The sequence below is a fragment of the Marmota flaviventris genome, chromosome 7 (assembly GCF_047511675.1).
Source record: "Marmota flaviventris isolate mMarFla1 chromosome 7, mMarFla1.hap1, whole genome shotgun sequence".
Lineage (NCBI taxonomy): Eukaryota > Metazoa > Chordata > Mammalia > Rodentia > Sciuridae > Marmota > Marmota flaviventris.
This window is the reverse complement of record NC_092504.1, coordinates 140,102,551-140,119,744: the sequence shown is the minus strand read 5'-3', so window position 1 is coordinate 140,119,744 and position 17,194 is coordinate 140,102,551. Positions and strand designations below refer to the sequence as shown.

Genomic DNA, 17,194 nt, shown 5'->3' with positions numbered 1-17,194 from the left:
TGATTCTTTCATGCGTGGGCATGAAAACATGGGCCCATTGCCTATAAAAATTGGTGACATCTAACTTCATCTTTATTTAAAGATGAAGCAACCTTTTCCATAAAGTAATTGTTGGAGATGAAGCTTCCAAGCGACCTTTTCCATAAAATAATCAAGCTTTTGTTGGCAAAGCAAAAATAAACTCTCCTTATCTGGTTTTTGGAAAAACAATTAATTAAAGGAAACATACAAAAAGAAGGAACCTTCATATCGCACATCCCTAATGTGTTTTGTCACCATGGCTACCTGTCACTCTGGTCCATTTTTGCATATCTCCTGTACACAATGATCTCTATAGATCTTTCTCTCATTCTACTGGGAGGAACATACTTATTTTTATCATGTATTATGTTATCAAGATTCTTGAAATCTCAGAAAAAATGAAGATAAAATATAATAAAGGCACCATTTATTCTCTCATTAAGAACATTCTATATATCTTACTTCAAGTTATATAACATATATACACACAGGTTGCAATTTCATATGGAGATTTTATCTATAAATTAATGTATTTTTTCAAAGTGGTCATTACGGAAAATGTCTACTAATTAAATACCATTGCCCAAATACCATACCATTACCCAAATCATTTTTGAAAATTATCTTTTGGAATTGTACAAAAAGTTATTTTATGTAATAGATAAATACACATTTCCCATGTTAGTTAATCTCATCACATCTTCTTTTTAAAAATAAAAATGTATACATGTTATACTCCCCATTTCACAGAATGAGTGATATTCTCCTGTTTCCCCAAATTAAATTCATTCATAAATAATGTAAATTTCATACTATTCAAATGTTAAGATTGACCCACAGGCTCTCAAAACAAACAAGCAAATCAACAAAAGTTCAACATCAGTATCCAAATTATTTCCTTCTATTCTTTCCTATTTGAATGGTTGAACTATGTTTATCAAAGAAAAAAGAGAGATAAGTATTCTCCTAAAAGCACACAGAATAGTCATGATTTGTAAAAATTTTTGACTACACTTTAGTTAATCTACAATTCTTTCTTTACTGAGTTACACCAGACATAATAATATTAATATGGTAACTTGTTGGCAGACAAAAGATTTTTTAGGAAAAGCACAAGACTATCTTTCAAAGAAGACCAGAGCCCTGGCTTTCAGTATTTTTCAAGTTTAACAACACAGAGATGGTTAAGCTTAACTTTGTGTGAAATTCATTCCTTATATTACAGTAGAGAAATATGCAGAAGTGAATGTTCTAACATAAACAAAGGAATTGGGGATGGTTTTTATAATTCAGATTTCCGTGGGTCTGAAGGACTTGAATTTGTCATCTGCCTTATTGCTCTTGATTATTTTTTAACCTTAAGTAAAGAAAGGCACCAGGAGATTCTTAAAGATCCTTTTCTTTGCCACCATCCCTAGGCAAGAAGGAGGAATTAGCCATGTAACCAGATCCTTCTAGGCTCTGCATTTAATTTCAAGCAAGAAACTGGAGACTAAAGATGTAAGACGGCCAGAGAACAGCAGAGGGCAGTATTTACTCATGCTTGACCTGTCTTTGGGCCCAGAAAGTTTCAAGTTTGGAAGGGTTCCTGTGGCAGAAAAAAATGTATGACATATGCCCTATATTTGCATTGTTTGGCTTAAATTCATATTTTTAAGTTGGTTCCCTTAAAGGGGAAAAATACTGACCTGATTTCTACTTATTCTTTTTCCTTTTAACAAATCAAGGCACGCCTTCACAAAAATTAGCTGAGGTAAATAGAAGGGAGCTAATCTAAATGTAGTCCGTGGCATATGGGCATTTTTAAAAATTAGGCTTCAATTTTATTGTTTTTATTCCTATTTTCTCCTGTCGATTCTTCCTCCAGACCAAAACCAAAACGGAACTCTATTGGATTTCCTTTGTCTACCAAATGTAACAGGGAAATATTCCATCAGGGATCAAAATTCCAAACTAACTTCTCAACAGGAAGGGATCTTCCTCATTCCAAAGGGCTGCTTTGTTATTGTCAAGATTTGGGCTACCGACACCTGGAATCAGCTGGGAAGCAGAACAATACATAACAAACGGTATTAAATTCTGAGTTCCCCTGACTTGTCCTACGGGAAATTAAAGGGCGGTTGGTACTAGGGCCCTTCGCCAGCTGGAAGGTGGGGGCCAGGCCGGGTGGGTGCGGGTTTAGGTTCAGCTCGCCCCGCACGGCAGACGCTCGCTGCGTGCTCGAGGGAACGGGCTGGGCTGGGTTTGGATTCCGTCGGATCCTTGCATTCACAGAGAAGGGGCAGGAAACGGTTAACGCAAATCGGCGCTGTGCATTCCCAGACAGGCTTTGCTTAATCCTTCCTCCCCGCTTTAGCAGACCCTCGCCCCCCGCCTTTCTTTTATTTCTCTCGACCCCCTTACCCCTGAGTTATTACTAGCATAACAACCCAGCGGTCTCCCCCCAGACCCTGCCACTAAAGTTATTTATCTGCAGACCTGACCCCACCCCCATCTATTCTGCGGCAGCCTTTTGCTGTTAGTGCGCTGACGCCGGCCAAGATTTGACCAAAAGGGAAAAAAAAAGAGAAAGGGGGAAAAAATTCAACCCCCTTCTTAGCGCCTCCGCCTGCCGGGCTCCCACCCCGGACCGCCCCCAGCCCCCCGGGAGGCCGGAGTGATTAGCATCCCGAGGAGCCAGTCGGAGGGCGCGGGCGGAGGAGGGCGCCCGCGGTAGGAGTGCCAGGCGGGGCCGACCCGCTCGGGCCCAATGGGGCTGCGGGAGGGAGGGGCGGTAGGTGACAGCCCCGGGAGCCAGGGGGAGTCCGGGCCAACTAAAGTGCGGGCATCAATGAGTGGCGAGCAAAGTTTCTGAGTCCTGCTCCAGGTCGCGGTCTGCCCTCCCCCTCTGTTTGTGCTCCGGCGACGCGCTGTGTGCGTGTGTGTGTGCGCGCGTGTGTGTGTGCGCGTGTGCGCGCGTGTGTGTGTGAGCGTGCAGCGGGGAAGGGGCGGGGAGAGTGGGGGACCAGGCGGACGCAGAGAGGGACTCGCGGCGCTCCCGCTCCGCGGCAGGCAGCCTTCAGCCGGGAGGAGCGCAGCGCTGACAGGCGCGGGCCGAGCCGCCGAGCCGCCCACTTCCCGGTCTCCGCCGCCGACGGCGAAGGGGCCGAGAGAGGGACCGGCCACCCCGCCCCGCACAAACGCCTTGTGGATTACAAAGTGAAACTGACACGGGACAATAAAAGCAGAGATAACCGGGGCAGGGCGAGGCGCCGGAGAGCGATGCCCCTGGCATGCTGAGGGGAGGGGACTCCGGGACCGCGCGCCGCTCCTGCCCGACCCCCGCGAGGCCGAGAAGAAAGGGGGACCTGCGCTCGGTTTGGATGTACAAATAATGGGGCGGCAGGCGCCGCGGCAGTGGTGAAAGATGCCTTGGAGCCTGTGCCGGACCACGGGCTCGGAGCCGCAGCAGGGGCCGCGGCGGCGGTGGCTGCCGGAGGGCCAGGGACGGAGCTGAGCGCTCCCGGTGCCGGAGCCCCCAGCCAGAGCCGAGACTGGGACGCAGTTCCCCCGCTGCCGGCGCGCGGACGCCGCCGCCCGGGCCTCGGCGGCCACTGCCGCCGCGCTGTCGGAGGGGCGTTGCAGCCGGGCTCTCCACAGTGGGGACCGAGGAAATTGCTCCTCCTCAGCACTGGGGAAAGGAATTCGATTCTCCGGTTCCCCACCGCTCCCTCCCCGGTGCGCAGCTGCGCTTTCCGAGGCCACCAAGGTGTTTGTTCTTCCCTCTCCCTCGAGTTCCTGCGCTTTGGGTAAGTGCTAAAGTTTCAGAAGAGAATTGTTTGCAATGATTCCTCAGAAACCTTGAACACAGGCGGCCTCTTCCAACTCACATCCGCCCGGGCGAAAGGGCTCAGACTCCGGATTAATAAACGAAGTAAAGGGGCGAATGCAAGAGGTCTGAGAAACTTTTCTGGGACCTCTACTCCCCGGAGGGTCCCGCGGGATGCCCTGCCGCTTCTGGCCACAGCATCTCTCCTGCACTTGGCGTCCCACTGGCTACCTGGAGCCTTTGGCTGATGGGGCTAACTTTTGCTGGACTGGGGTTGTTCTGAAATAGCAGAGGTCGCAGACCGCGCTGAATCTTGGCTGGCGCTTCTTCATCTCTGTAAATATTGTTCCGTTCCTTCACCCTTCCTTCTCTTCGGCACACCGTCCCAGGGATCCAGGACCATGGACTTGGCAGCAGACAAGACTCCTGGCCGCCGGTGGCTCCCTCTGCACACTGTTTCAGTTTTTCGGCTCCTTCGAGTGTTTTGGCTGCTGTCCCTGCTCCCGGGGCCCGCCTGGGTCCGCGCGGCCGAGCAGCGCCAGGTGTTCCAAGTGCTGGAAGAGCAACCTCCAGGCACTCTGGTGGGCACCATCCAGACGCGCCCCGGCTTCACCTACCGGCTCAGCGAAAGGCACGCCTTGTTTGCCATAAACGGTAGCACCGGAGCCCTGTACACCACCGCCACCATCGACCGCGAGAGCCTGCCCAGCGACGTGATCAACCTGGTGGTCCTTTCCAGCGCGCCCACCTACCCTACTGAAGTGCGAGTGCTGGTGCGGGACCTCAACGACAACGCCCCGGTCTTCCCGGACCCCTCCATCGTCGTCACTTTCAAGGAGGACAGTAGCAGCGGACGTCAGGTCATCTTGGACACCGCCACTGACTCGGACATCGGCTCCAACGGTGTGGACCACCGCTCCTACCGCATCATCAAGGGCAACGAGGCCGGCCGCTTTCGCCTGGACATCACCTTGAACCCGAGCGGCGAGGGCGCGTTCCTGCATCTAGTGTCCAAGGGCGGACTGGACCGCGAGGTCACGCCACAGTACCAGCTCCTGGTCGAGGTGGAAGACAAGGGCGAGCCGAAGCGGCGGGGCTACCTTCAGGTAAATGTGACAGTGCAAGACATAAATGACAATCCCCCGGTTTTTGGCAGTTCCCACTACCAGGCGGGGGTGCCTGAGGATGCGGTTGTGGGCTCCACCGTCCTCCAGGTGGCGGCGGCGGACGCAGACGAGGGTACCAACGCTGACATCCGTTATCGACTACAGGACGAGGGGACCCCCTTCCAGATGGACCCAGAGACAGGGCTTATCACCGTGCGAGAGCCCCTGGACTTCGAGGCCCGGCGCCAGTACTCGCTTACGGTGCAGGCAATGGACCGAGGCGTGCCCTCCCTCACTGGGCGCGCTGAAGCGCTGATTCAGCTGTTGGATGTGAATGACAATGACCCGGTGGTGAAGTTCCGCTACTTCCCTGCCACCTCGCGCTACGCCTCGGTAGATGAGAACGCTCAGGTAGGCACGGTGGTGGCTCTGCTCACGGTGACTGATGCAGACTCCCCGGCAGCCAACGGGAACATCTCCGTGCAGATCCTTGGGGGCAATGAGCAGCGCCACTTTGAAGTGCAGAGAAGCAAAGTACCAAACCTGAGCCTAATCAAAGTGGCCAGCGCCCTGGACCGCGAGCGCATTCCTTCCTATAATCTCACCGTTTCGGTCTCTGATAACTATGGGGCGCCCCCTAGCGCAGAGGTGCAGGCGCGCTCTTCCGTGGCAAGCCTGGTGATTTTTGTCAATGACATCAATGATCATCCCCCTGTTTTCGCACAGCAAGTGTACAGAGTAAACCTCAGCGAGGAGGCGCCGCCAGGGAGCTATGTGTGTGGGGTGTCTGCCACTGATGGCGACTCTGGTCTCAATGCTAATCTGCGTTACAGCATCGTCTCTGGCAATGGACTAGGATGGTTCCGTATTAGTGAACACAGTGGCCTGGTGACCACTGGGGCTGCAGGGGGACTGGACCGTGAACTTGCTTCACAGATTGTACTGAATATCAGTGCCCGGGACCAGGGAGTTCACCCCAAGGTGTCCTATGCTCAGCTAGTAGTGAATCTCCTGGATGTGAATGACGAGAAGCCAGTATTTAGCCAGCCTGAAGGGTATGGTGTGTCTGTGGTTGAGAATGCCCCCGCAGGGACAGAACTACTGGTGCTTGGGGCGACTGATGGGGACCTAGGTGACAATGGGACAGTGCGCTTTTCACTACAAGAGGCTGAGAGTGACCAGAGGTCCTTCCGTCTGGATCCTGTATCTGGGAGATTGAGTACTATCTCTTCCTTGGACAGAGAGGAGCAAGCCTTCTACTCCCTGGTGGTCTTGGCCACAGATCTAGGTTCCCCTCCCCAGTCATCAATGGCTCGCATAAACGTGAGCCTCCTGGACATGAACGACAACAGCCCAGTGTTCTATCCTGTCCAGTACTTCTCCCATATTCAGGAGAATGAGCCTGGGGGCAGCTATATCACCACAGTGTCTGCCACTGACCCAGACTTGGGTCCCAATGGAACTGTCAAATACAGCATATCTGCTGGGGACAGATCTCGATTTCAGATCAATGCTCAGAGTGGGGTCATTTCTACAAGAATGGCCCTAGATAGAGAAGAAAAGACAGCTTACCAGTTACAAATAGTGGCTACTGATGGTGGCAATTTGCAATCTCCCAGCCAGGCAATAGTAACCATCACAGTGTTGGACACTCAGGACAACCCACCTGTATTCAGCCAGGCTGCCTACAGCTTCGTTGTGTTTGAGAACGTGGCTGTGGGGTACCATGTGGGCAGTGTGTCTGCATCCACCATGGATCTCAATTCCAATATCAGCTATCTCATTACTACTGGGGATCAGAAAGGTATGTTTTCCATCAACCAGGTCACGGGGCAGCTGACCACAGCAAGTGTGATTGACAGAGAAGAGCAGTCTTTTTATCAGCTGAAGGTAGTAGCCAGTGGGGGCACAGTGACTGGAGACACTGTGGTGAATATCACAGTTAAGGATTTGAATGACAACTCTCCTCATTTCCTTCAGGCAGTAGAGAGTGTGAACGTGGTGGAGAATTGGCAGGCAGGTCATAGCATTTTCCAGGCCAAAGCTGTGGACCCCGACGAAGGTGTCAATGGCATGGTGACCTACAGCCTTAAGCAGAATGCCAAGAATCTGTTTGCTATCAACGAAAAGACTGGTAACATCAGTCTCCTAGGGCCCCTGGATGTTCACACTGGCTCCTACCAGATAGAGATCTTGGCATCTGACATGGGGGTCCCACAGCTTTCCTCCAGTGTCATCTTAACGGTTTATGTCCATGATGTAAATGACAACCCACCAGTGTTTGACCAGCTCTCTTATGAGGTCACCCTTTCTGAGTCAGAACCTGTGAATTCTCGGTTTTTTCAAGTGCAGGCTTCTGACAAAGATTCAGGAGCAAATGGTGAGATTGCATACACCATCGCTGAAGGGAACACAGGGGGTGCTTTTGGCATATTCCCAGATGGTCAGTTGTATATAAAAAGTGAACTGGACCGTGAACTTCAGGACAGATACGTTTTACTGGTTGTAGCTTCTGACAGAGCAGTGGAACCCCTTAGTGCTACTGTGAATGTCACTGTGATTTTAGAAGATGTAAATGATAACAGACCTCTTTTTAACAGTACCAATTACACATTTTACTTTGAAGAGGAGCAGAAAGCTGGGTCATTTGTGGGCAAAGTAAGTGCTATGGATAAAGACTTTGGGCCAAATGGAGAAGTAAGGTATTCTTTTGAGATGGTGCAACCAGATTTTGATTTGCATGCCATCACTGGGGAAATTACAAATACCCGTCAGTTTGACAGGGAGTCTCTCATGAGGCGGAGAGGGACTGCGGTGTTTAGTTTTACAGTCATAGCAACAGATCAAGGCCTCCCTCAGTCTCTCAAGGATCAGGCCACGGTACATGTTTACATGAAGGATATAAATGATAATGCTCCCAAATTTTTGAAAGACTTTTATCAAGCTACAATATCAGAGACAGCAGCCAACCTGACACAGGTTTTAAGAGTATCTGCCTCTGATGTTGACGAAGGTAGTAATGGACTTATTCATTATTCTGTAATCAAAGGAAATGAAGAAAGACAGTTTGCCGTAGACAGTGCCTCTGGTCAGGTAACACTGATTGGCAAACTGGACTATGAAGCAACACCTGCCTATTCCCTCGTAATTCAAGCTGTGGATTCAGGGACAGTCTCCCTCAATTCAACCTGCACCCTACACATTGATGTTTTAGATGAAAATGACAATACTCCTTCTTTCCCTAAATCGACACTGTTTGTTGATGTTTTGGAAAACATGAGAATTGGTGAACTTGTGTCTTCTGTTACTGCAACTGATTCTGATTCAGGTGACAATGCTGACTTACATTACAGCATCACTGGGACTAACAACCACGGGACTTTTAGCATCAGCCCGAACACCGGGAGTATATTTTTGGCCAAAAAATTGGACTTTGAGACACAGTCTTTGTATAAATTAAATATCACTGCAAAAGACCAAGGAAGGCCCCCTCGTTCATCCACAATGTCAGTGGTTATACATGTGAGGGACTTTAACGACAATCCTCCCAGCTTCCCTCCTGGAGATATCTTCAAGTCTATAGTCGAGAACATTCCCATCGGTACGTCTGTCCTTTCAGTGACGGCACAGGACCCAGATGCAGACATCAATGGGCAGCTGTCCTATGCAATCATTCAGCAGATGCCAAGAGGCAGTCACTTCAGCATAGATGGGGTCAAAGGGACTATCTACACCAGCGCTGAAATAGACCGGGAATTTGCTAACCTCTTTGAGTTGACAGTAAAAGCCAATGACCAAGCTGTACCAATAGAAACCAGAAGGTATGCTTTGAAAAACGTGACCATCTTGGTGACAGACCTCAATGACAATGTCCCAATGTTCATCTCACAAAACGCCCTTGCTGCAGACCCCTCAGCTGTGATTGGTTCTGTCCTGACGACAATCCTGGCTGCTGACCCAGACGAAGGTGCCAATGGAGAGGTGGAATATGAGATCATCAACGGGGACACAGACACCTTCATTGTGGATCGGTACAGCGGGGACTTGAGAGTGGCTTCAGCGCTGGTGCCCTCGCAGCTGATCTACAATCTCATAGTTTCAGCAACAGACCTGGGCCCTGAGCGGAGGAAATCGACCACTGAGTTGACCGTCATTCTTCAGGGCCTTGAGGGCCCTGTGTTTACTCAACCCAAGTACATCACTATTTTGAAGGAAGGAGAACCCATCGGCACCAACGTCATCTCCATAGAAGCAGCTAGTCCCAGGGGATCCGAAGCCCCCGTGGAGTACTACATTGTCTCAGTTCGTTGTGAAGAAAAAACTGTTGGACGTCTCTTCACCATTGGACGGCACACGGGCATGATTCAGACGGCCGCCATACTGGACCGGGAGCAAGGAGCCTGTCTTTACCTGGTGGATGTCTATGCCATAGAGAAATCCTCAGCTTTCCCCAGAACACAGAGAGCAGAGGTAATGTTTTTGCAACCATTTATTATTTGTTGATGTGCTTTTATGAAGGTTGTCCTCTTTATAATTACTTTCTATAATCATTCACCTTAATGTTTTTGTTGCTAATTTTATAAAGAGGAGCACACAAAAATGTTCTGTCATAAAGACTAACAAAGAATGTCATACAAGGTAGTGTGAATTCTGGTTACAAATGACAAACGTGTTTTCACTTCATGGTTCTCTCCAGAGCAATCTCATAGTGAAGGCTAAGGAGAATCTTTAGAGTCATTTCAGAAGTAAATAAAACCTATTTATGTAAGCTTAATCAGTGAATGGCCTCAATGCCTTTCAGTAGGAAGTCTGCTAAAGGACGGGTAGTTTCAGCATTAAGAACTCCCCCTTCCAAAATGAAGAGCTTTGGTAGCACCCGGAAGGACACCCTGGCTTTTTGAGACGAGTGGTCTTGGACCACAGAGTGGCAGTTCATATTAGGGATGGTATTAACTTTCGCGTCCTCAGCAAGGGCTGGCCGTTGGTAGACAGTGAGTCATTTGAATGTGCTGAGTCAAGTTTGGGGACATTCCTGCCTGGTCTGCCTTCGCACTGCAGGCACTGTCTTCTGACTGAGGGCAGTCGTGTTCCCCCTTTTGTCTAAAACTAAAGCAAGTAACATGTTGTGCATGATCAGAACTTGGAGGCTGTGTCTCTTGAGACGAAACTGTGTGGTTAGTGCCATGGCGTGTGCTGTTCTGCCTGCTGTGTGGTAAGACATCGACGTTTTAGAGCAGAAACCTAGAGGGTTCTGAGTGCGGCCTTCCTGGGGACACCTTGCGTTGCTGCCTCTGCTGCTCCGACGTGGTTCTCTGTTCAGCTTCTCGCTCTGTTGTTCTGATGATAGCTAGAATCCATACAGCTGCACTCTGCAAGCTCTCCTTGACCACTTTCTAAGTTCTTTCTCTCCCTTCTCACTCCCCTCCAAGACATCCCGGTGTCTGTCACTCGGCCAAAAACACAGAATATCAAATGTGGTTTGTGATACTTGGCTGGGGCCCAAGCACAACCTGCCAGCGACTGGAGGCCCCTGTGATTGTTTTCTTGCATTCCTCTCCTTTTGGGGGAGGTGGGGGATTTTCCTCATTTTAAATGCTCATCTGTTATCATTATCTGTTTGAATTCCCTGGGACTATTTTTTTTTTTTTTTTTTAAATCATAGATAGCTGTATCTCAGCGTATTTATAGCTTGGAGGACAGCAGACCTAGAGATATGATTCTTAATAGAGATACAATTTTTACAGATGTAATTCTGATGGGGTTCAATTTTATCTTACATACATTGCCTTAAGAGGCTTTCCAGATAAATTATCTTCTTTTATCTATTTATTTTAAAATATCTTAATTTAGGAGCTACATGGTTTAGCTCAGGTCATGACATCGTGATTCACATATAATTTTATTTTGATTTGTAGTTCTCTCTCTTCCAAACCCACCCCCTGCCTCTACCTTTCTTCTCTGTAATTATGTCTTAGATAGAGAGGTTTGATGAGTTTAATTCCAAATATTTATTAAAGGCAGACAATTAAGGAATTCCAGACATTGGATGAATTAGTTAATTTATAAAGCAAATTATATTATTAGGTGTGGGTGTGTGATTCAGTGCACTACATTTCACTTGAACAATGTGGAGAATGAGAATAAATTTTCATTGTTACAGGTTTATTGTGCCTTGTTATTTGCTCATTAGATAGGCAAAAATCAGCTAGCACAAATATATTAAATAATGCTGCCAATATTAATACATTAATAGACATAAAGTAGTATATTAAATAGGCACAAAGTCTAAAAATAATTATCAGTAATTTTGTTAGTAAAAGGGAATGATATGCCTGTAACATTTTTAACTTTAAGTAACATCAATAATGCTATCATTAATATTTACTGTTCTCTCTATATATTTAAAAATCTAAGGAGAATTCAGAATGATAATTTTTTAATAAAAAATAGTGTTTCAAGATATCTATCCTCTTTGCACCAAAGTGCTGAAATTGCAAACCAAGTTTGAGTTCCCCAGCTCTGGCCACTCCTAAAATTGAAAGCAAATGTTTTTCTTCAAAGAATATTGAAAGTTGTAGTTGTAAGCTAAAATTTCATGTTATTATTGGTTGTTTCTTTCAAGTGTATGCAATAAAGCTCTTTCTTTCCTTCTGCTCAATGAAATTACTGTGATTCTGCAAAAAGAGGTCATAAATTACCTTTTGGTGTCAGAGGTGATATTTTAATTGTTTGTTGCCAAGTGAAACGTTGTGGTTCAATGCATTTTTTAAAATGTGTTCATCTACACTGATAGGGATCTGGGTTGCTTACTCAGGTTTTCTGGCCAGAGTCCTGGCCGATCCCATTCCTCTGGCAAGCCGAGGCTCAGCAGGTAGACAGAGGAGCAGTTTATCTTGCCTCTTCTCCTGGCTCTGCACTTGGGGTGGGGGGCTGAGGACTGTGACTCTGAGACAGTGCCCTCCAGGCTGTTGGGCACTTGTGCACGTTCTCTTATGCCACCTGTCACATCTAGAGGTTTTGTGTAAATAAGAATGCCTACAAAGGGTGGCTTTTGGGTCACAGACACAGGATGTATTACCTTTTAATTCTGTCTCTTTATATCCTCAGAAGAGTGCACATCATCTTGACTCTGTTAAAAAAGATCATATAAACTTTGAGCCATTTTTTTCTATGTTCAACAGAGTATAGAGAAGTAGTGATCCAATAAACACTGATTTTTAAATGGGTGTTTTATATAGAGCCACATGAAAGTCGGGGTCTTGGTTGGACCTCAGCATGGTGAGGGCTTGGTCCTGTGGATCCTGGTCATTGGGAGGCTCATATACTGCCTGGTGTGTAGGAGGTGCTCAGCGAACACCCGCTGGAAGAACTAAGAGCAGAACGCAGTTCTCGTGCCTCAGAAATAAATCCACAGCGGGAAGCTGGGGCGATGGGGCGCTGGGAAACTTGGCCCTGCTCACTGAACTGACAGATCATAGTGATCATCCCTGCTGCACAGATGAACTGAAGACTCTCAAAAAACCCCCAGAGGAAAGAGAGTTCCAGTGGGTGGTCTGACGCGGGGCCATTGTGTAGGTGGAAGGCGGCGGGGTCTGAGCCTCCAGGTGCTCAAAGGCTGCTGTTCCTCAGCTTTCTTCTCAGTGTCCCTTTGAGTCCTAAAACGCGTCCTAAGGAGCAGTGCCTCTTACCTGTGGACACTATTCTTCTCTTTTTTGTTACCAGGAATTAAACCCATGGTGCCTAACCCCTGTGCCTCACACCAACCCTTTTACTATTTTTTTTAGAGACAGCATCTTGCTAAGTTGCTTAGGGCCTTGCCAAGTCCCTGAGGCTGGCTTTGAGCTCATGATCCTTCTGCCTCAGCCTCCAGAGTCACTGGGATCACAGGGGTGCACCTCTAACCCGTGTGACACTATTTTTAACATTACAAAGGAGGACAATTTAAAAATACTTATATACTTATTAATTTATTTAAAAATTACACTAAGAATATACCATTTTAATTTTGTCTAAAAATGTAATATTTTCCAATTTACAAAATTGAAAAGTGTTTCATTATTCACATTAAAAATCTCTTCAGCATCTGGCTTAGTAGAATAATAAAGAATGTATCAGAAAAAAGCTATTTAAATTTGTTTTGAGTTGACAGATAAAACTGCATGTTTAATCAGGCACAACGTACTGTTTTAAAGTACCTCTACATTGTAAAACGGTTAACCGTAGCTAATTAGTTATTATGGCAAGAGCTTGTAATAACCACTTGGTTCACATGGAGAAGAATGCAGTATTAAAATCTTTGATTATGGTCCCCTGCTGTACAACAGGTTTCTTGACGTTGATTTCTCCTGACTGTAATGAGGCACCTTTTGGCCAACAAGTGGACATCTTCCCATCCACCACCCCCAAACTCCAGGAACCACCGTTGTTCTTTTACTTCTATGAGATGAACATTTTTAGATTCCATAAATGAGTGAGATACCCACATGTGTTAGTGTTTCTGCATCTGGTTTATTTCACCTGACACAGCGTCCTCAGGTCATTCATGGTGTCACAAATGGCAGGATTCGGTTTTTTATGGGTAAATAGTATTCCACTGTGTGTAGATACGCCACACTTTCTGTGTCATTCATCCCCTGATGGACACTTAGGTGGATTTCATAATGCTGCAATGAACACAGCAGTACAGACGTTTCCTCAACATACTGATGTTATGGGGTTTGCATATCTACCTGACCATGGGATTGCAGGATCATGTAATTGTTCTGTTTCTCCATAATGTTTTCATAGTGGCTCTACTAAGTTACGTTGTCACTGCTATAGTTCGGCTCTTAAGTGTCCCCAAAGATCTACCTGTTAGAGGTTTGGTCCCTAGAGTGGCAGAATTGGGAGGTGGTGGAACCTATAGGAGGTGGGGCTTAGTGGGAGGGGTTTAGGAAATTGAGGACTTGCCTTTGCAGGAGATGGTGGGACCTGAACCCCTTCCTCTTCCTCGTCCCTCCCTGGCTTATCATGCAAGCAGCTTTGGTCTGCCAATGTTCCTGCCATAATGTGCTGCCTCATCACAGACCTGAAGAAAGGACGCCAACTGATCATGAACTGGAACTTCCAAAATTATAAGCCGAAACCAGCCCTCTGTCTTTCTAAGTTGATTGTCTCAGGTGAGCTGTTCTAGTCATGGAAAGCTCACACCACTGACTGTGTTAGGGTCACTTTCCTCCACATCCTAACCAGCACTTGCCTTGTCTTCTCGCTGGTGTTGATTGTACTGGAGTGAGGTGATATTTGCTGCAGTTTTAATTTGCATTTATTTGCTTACCATTGATGTGAACATTTTTTAAGTGTATCTGTTGGCCACTTATGTCTTTTTTGAGAAATATCTCTTCAGATCCTTTGTCCAGTTTTAAAATCCAGTATTCCTTTTCTGCTGGTGAGCTGAATGGGTTCCTTGTATATTTTAGGGTTAGCCTCTTGTCAGAGGTGTGTTTTATAAGTATGTTCTTCCAACTGCAGGTCTGCAGTTCACTGTGCGGATTGTTCCTTTTCTGTGTGGAAGTCTTTTTAGTCTGATGTACTCCTGTTTGTCGACTTTTGCTGGTGTTGGCTTTTGAGATCTCATTAAAAAAATCATTGCCAACAGCATGAGCTGAAGCATTTCCCCTGCTTCTCTCCCAACAGTCTCATAGGTCTTACAGGTCTTGAGACCAGTGTGAGTTACTCTCTGTGCATCTTTGCCGAGGTCTGATTTCACTTTGCTGCCTATGGATATCAAGTCTTCCCAGCACCATTGTCCCTGTCCATGTGTGTTCCTGGCACTCTTGTTGAGAATCAGTTGGTTGCAAATGGGTGGCTTATTTCTGAGCTCTCCTGCTCTTGTCTCTTTGTCTAGGTATCTTTCTGTAAGCCAGCACCATGCAATTTGGATCACAGAAAAGCCTTTAAGTATATTGACTCTCAATTTCATTGTGATTGTTGGAAGTTATTCAAAGTTTGAATTTTTCCTTGAAAGCTCAATTTTTACCATTAGAAACACATATTGTCAGCCATTTTCCTTGAAGTGTCAGGCTCCCTTTGTTCATTAAAAAAACAAAACAAAACAAAACAAAAAACATAGCTGCTGTTGTTCTTTCAAGTAGAAATGCTGTTCCAGGAGTCAAGCTCAGCCCCCGGAGCTCCATCTCACACACACGCCCTCTGCTTTGAGACCATCTCAGCACCAATGTCCAGAATTCTTCCTGCCTGTTTTGGTCTTTGCCATGCAGAATACTGAAAAGACATTGCATGTGGAATCTTGGTTTAATATGATTCATAATTTCATCATTTATTCAAGCAAGTTTTTTTTCACTTTTTCAATGAAAAAGTGTAAATATAAGTCTTTAATTTAAAAAAAAAATTTTTACTGTGAGTACCTGGCAGAAAAGAATGCAATTACTTGCTAAAATATTCTTAGCTGCTGCTCTGATCTGTGCTAGGATCCCTGCAGTTTTTGCTTGTGTACCTCTACTGTAAATGTTAGCACAGCAAACAAGACAAACATTGTTTTCCATTATTATGAAACCCATTGGACTTCCCAGGCTTCTTTAATAAAAAAAAAATCCACTAGATTAAAAGTATGTTTAAAGTGTTGGGTGTATGAACTATTATTCATTAAGAGCTAGAATGAGTTTTAGAAACTGGATGATGAATTAATTTATTTTCACAATGAAACTGTGAAGATTTCCAAGAGAAGCAGTGGAGCCAGTTGTAAGGTCAGTGCTGGATACAAAGCTAAGAAATGACTGAACTCTGGAGGGTTTAGACGAGAGTTGTTTACCTTCCATTGTATGTCTGTGTGTCTTGGTGTTACTCCTCCCAGGCAGAACTCTGAGCTGGGTATATAGTAGTAACTGTAGTCATCATTCAGAATCGCCATGTTTGCTTATTGGGGATTGTATCATTTGAAGTGCAAAATGTGAAACAACACTAAGAACATCATTCCCATTTCACAGTTGTGGAAATTGACCCCCGGTAAAGTTCAGTAACGTAAATTCACATAGAAAGGAAGATTGTGTCCAGAACTTGGGTGGCTCCAGAATTTTTATCCATAACTGTTCTGTTCCATTCCATCCTAAGCCAAGGCAATTTGTCTTCACTTATGAGAAAGTTCTTCACTCTGTGGATATGAGAATATATGTGAGCCTTTTAACAATCCTGCCTTCACTCCCCTATGTGTTCTGAAGTCTTTAAGAGGTATCACAGTGTACTTGGGAGCAGAGGGAAAAGAAGAGTTTTCCTGCCTCCATCAATACCTCCAGCAGGTGCGGGGCTGCTGGGGTCAGCTGCTGAAGAGAGCCAGGACCCCCGAGGGGCCCAGCGGCCTTGTTCCTGGAGAGGGAGGAGGTGGGGGTAAGAGCAGAGCGAAGGACAGGTGGAGCTCAGGCCAGGAGGGAGGCGCCTCTCCCGCCATGGCCCTGCCGCTGCCGCTGCCGAAGGTGGAGAGTTGGATCTGGATTCCCAGGTGGCAGAGGCTCCTCTGTGAGGAGCAGTGACGGTTTCCAGTAGATGAGGCGTGAAGATTTTATTAAGGGGAGGAAACATTTTCGGACTTCCTCGGCTTTGGAACTCCAGAGCGTTTCTCTAAAAAAACAACCTGAGGTCATTTTCTGATTTTGTTTTTTTTCCTCCTTAGTACATTTTAAAATTTATTGAAGAAAATACTGTGAATTGGCGGGTTTTATAAGTTTTCAAGAAACGTGCAGCTGTGTGTCCCAGCCAGGGTATTGATGGTTACTGCTCAGGCTGCGTAGGGGGGGTTCTCCGGAGGCTTGATTTGATCTTGCTCTTCTGGTAATAGAGTTTCACGGGCAGAATTCGTTTTCTGAGGACGGTGCTGCTTCTTCCTTTTCCCTGTATTGAAACCTTAATCAATTTAGTCCTTTATTGTTTCATTTGATTTTTGAGGCAACTGTGCTGGGAATGGTTTTGAAAAGCACTTATCTGCTTAGACTTGGGTGGCATCAATTTTTCATTACATCCTCTGCCCTTGCAGTTTGTCATTCTTAGAATGAGAAGCTGCCCAGGATCCTCATTAGTGGTGAAGGACTGTTGTGTCGTGGACTCTTGGGCCCTGGGGTGGCCTCTGTTCCAAGCCTTAATAAGTCTAAGGCTTAGCTCTTTACAATACCCATGCAATAGGTGGTCTCCTCAATTAGGAGCTTGGAGTGGACACAGGAAAAGAGCAGCTGGCAGGTGACATTAGCTGAGATTGATGTAAGTTGCCTTA

General features: G+C 46.4%; 1 protein-coding gene across 1 annotated transcript in view; it reads left to right on the top strand.

Annotated features, from left to right (window-relative positions):
• The first annotated feature begins 3,644 nt into the window (after positions 1-3,644).
• The window catches only part of Fat4 (FAT atypical cadherin 4), a 153,526-nt gene continuing 139,976 nt past the window's right edge, over positions 3,645-17,194 (top strand). The window contains exon 1 of the mRNA XM_027926740.3: positions 3,645-9,405. Coding sequence (XP_027782541.2) covers positions 4,231-9,405 — 5,175 coding nt within the window. The 5' untranslated portion in view covers positions 3,645-4,230. The remainder of the gene's footprint in view (positions 9,406-17,194) is intronic.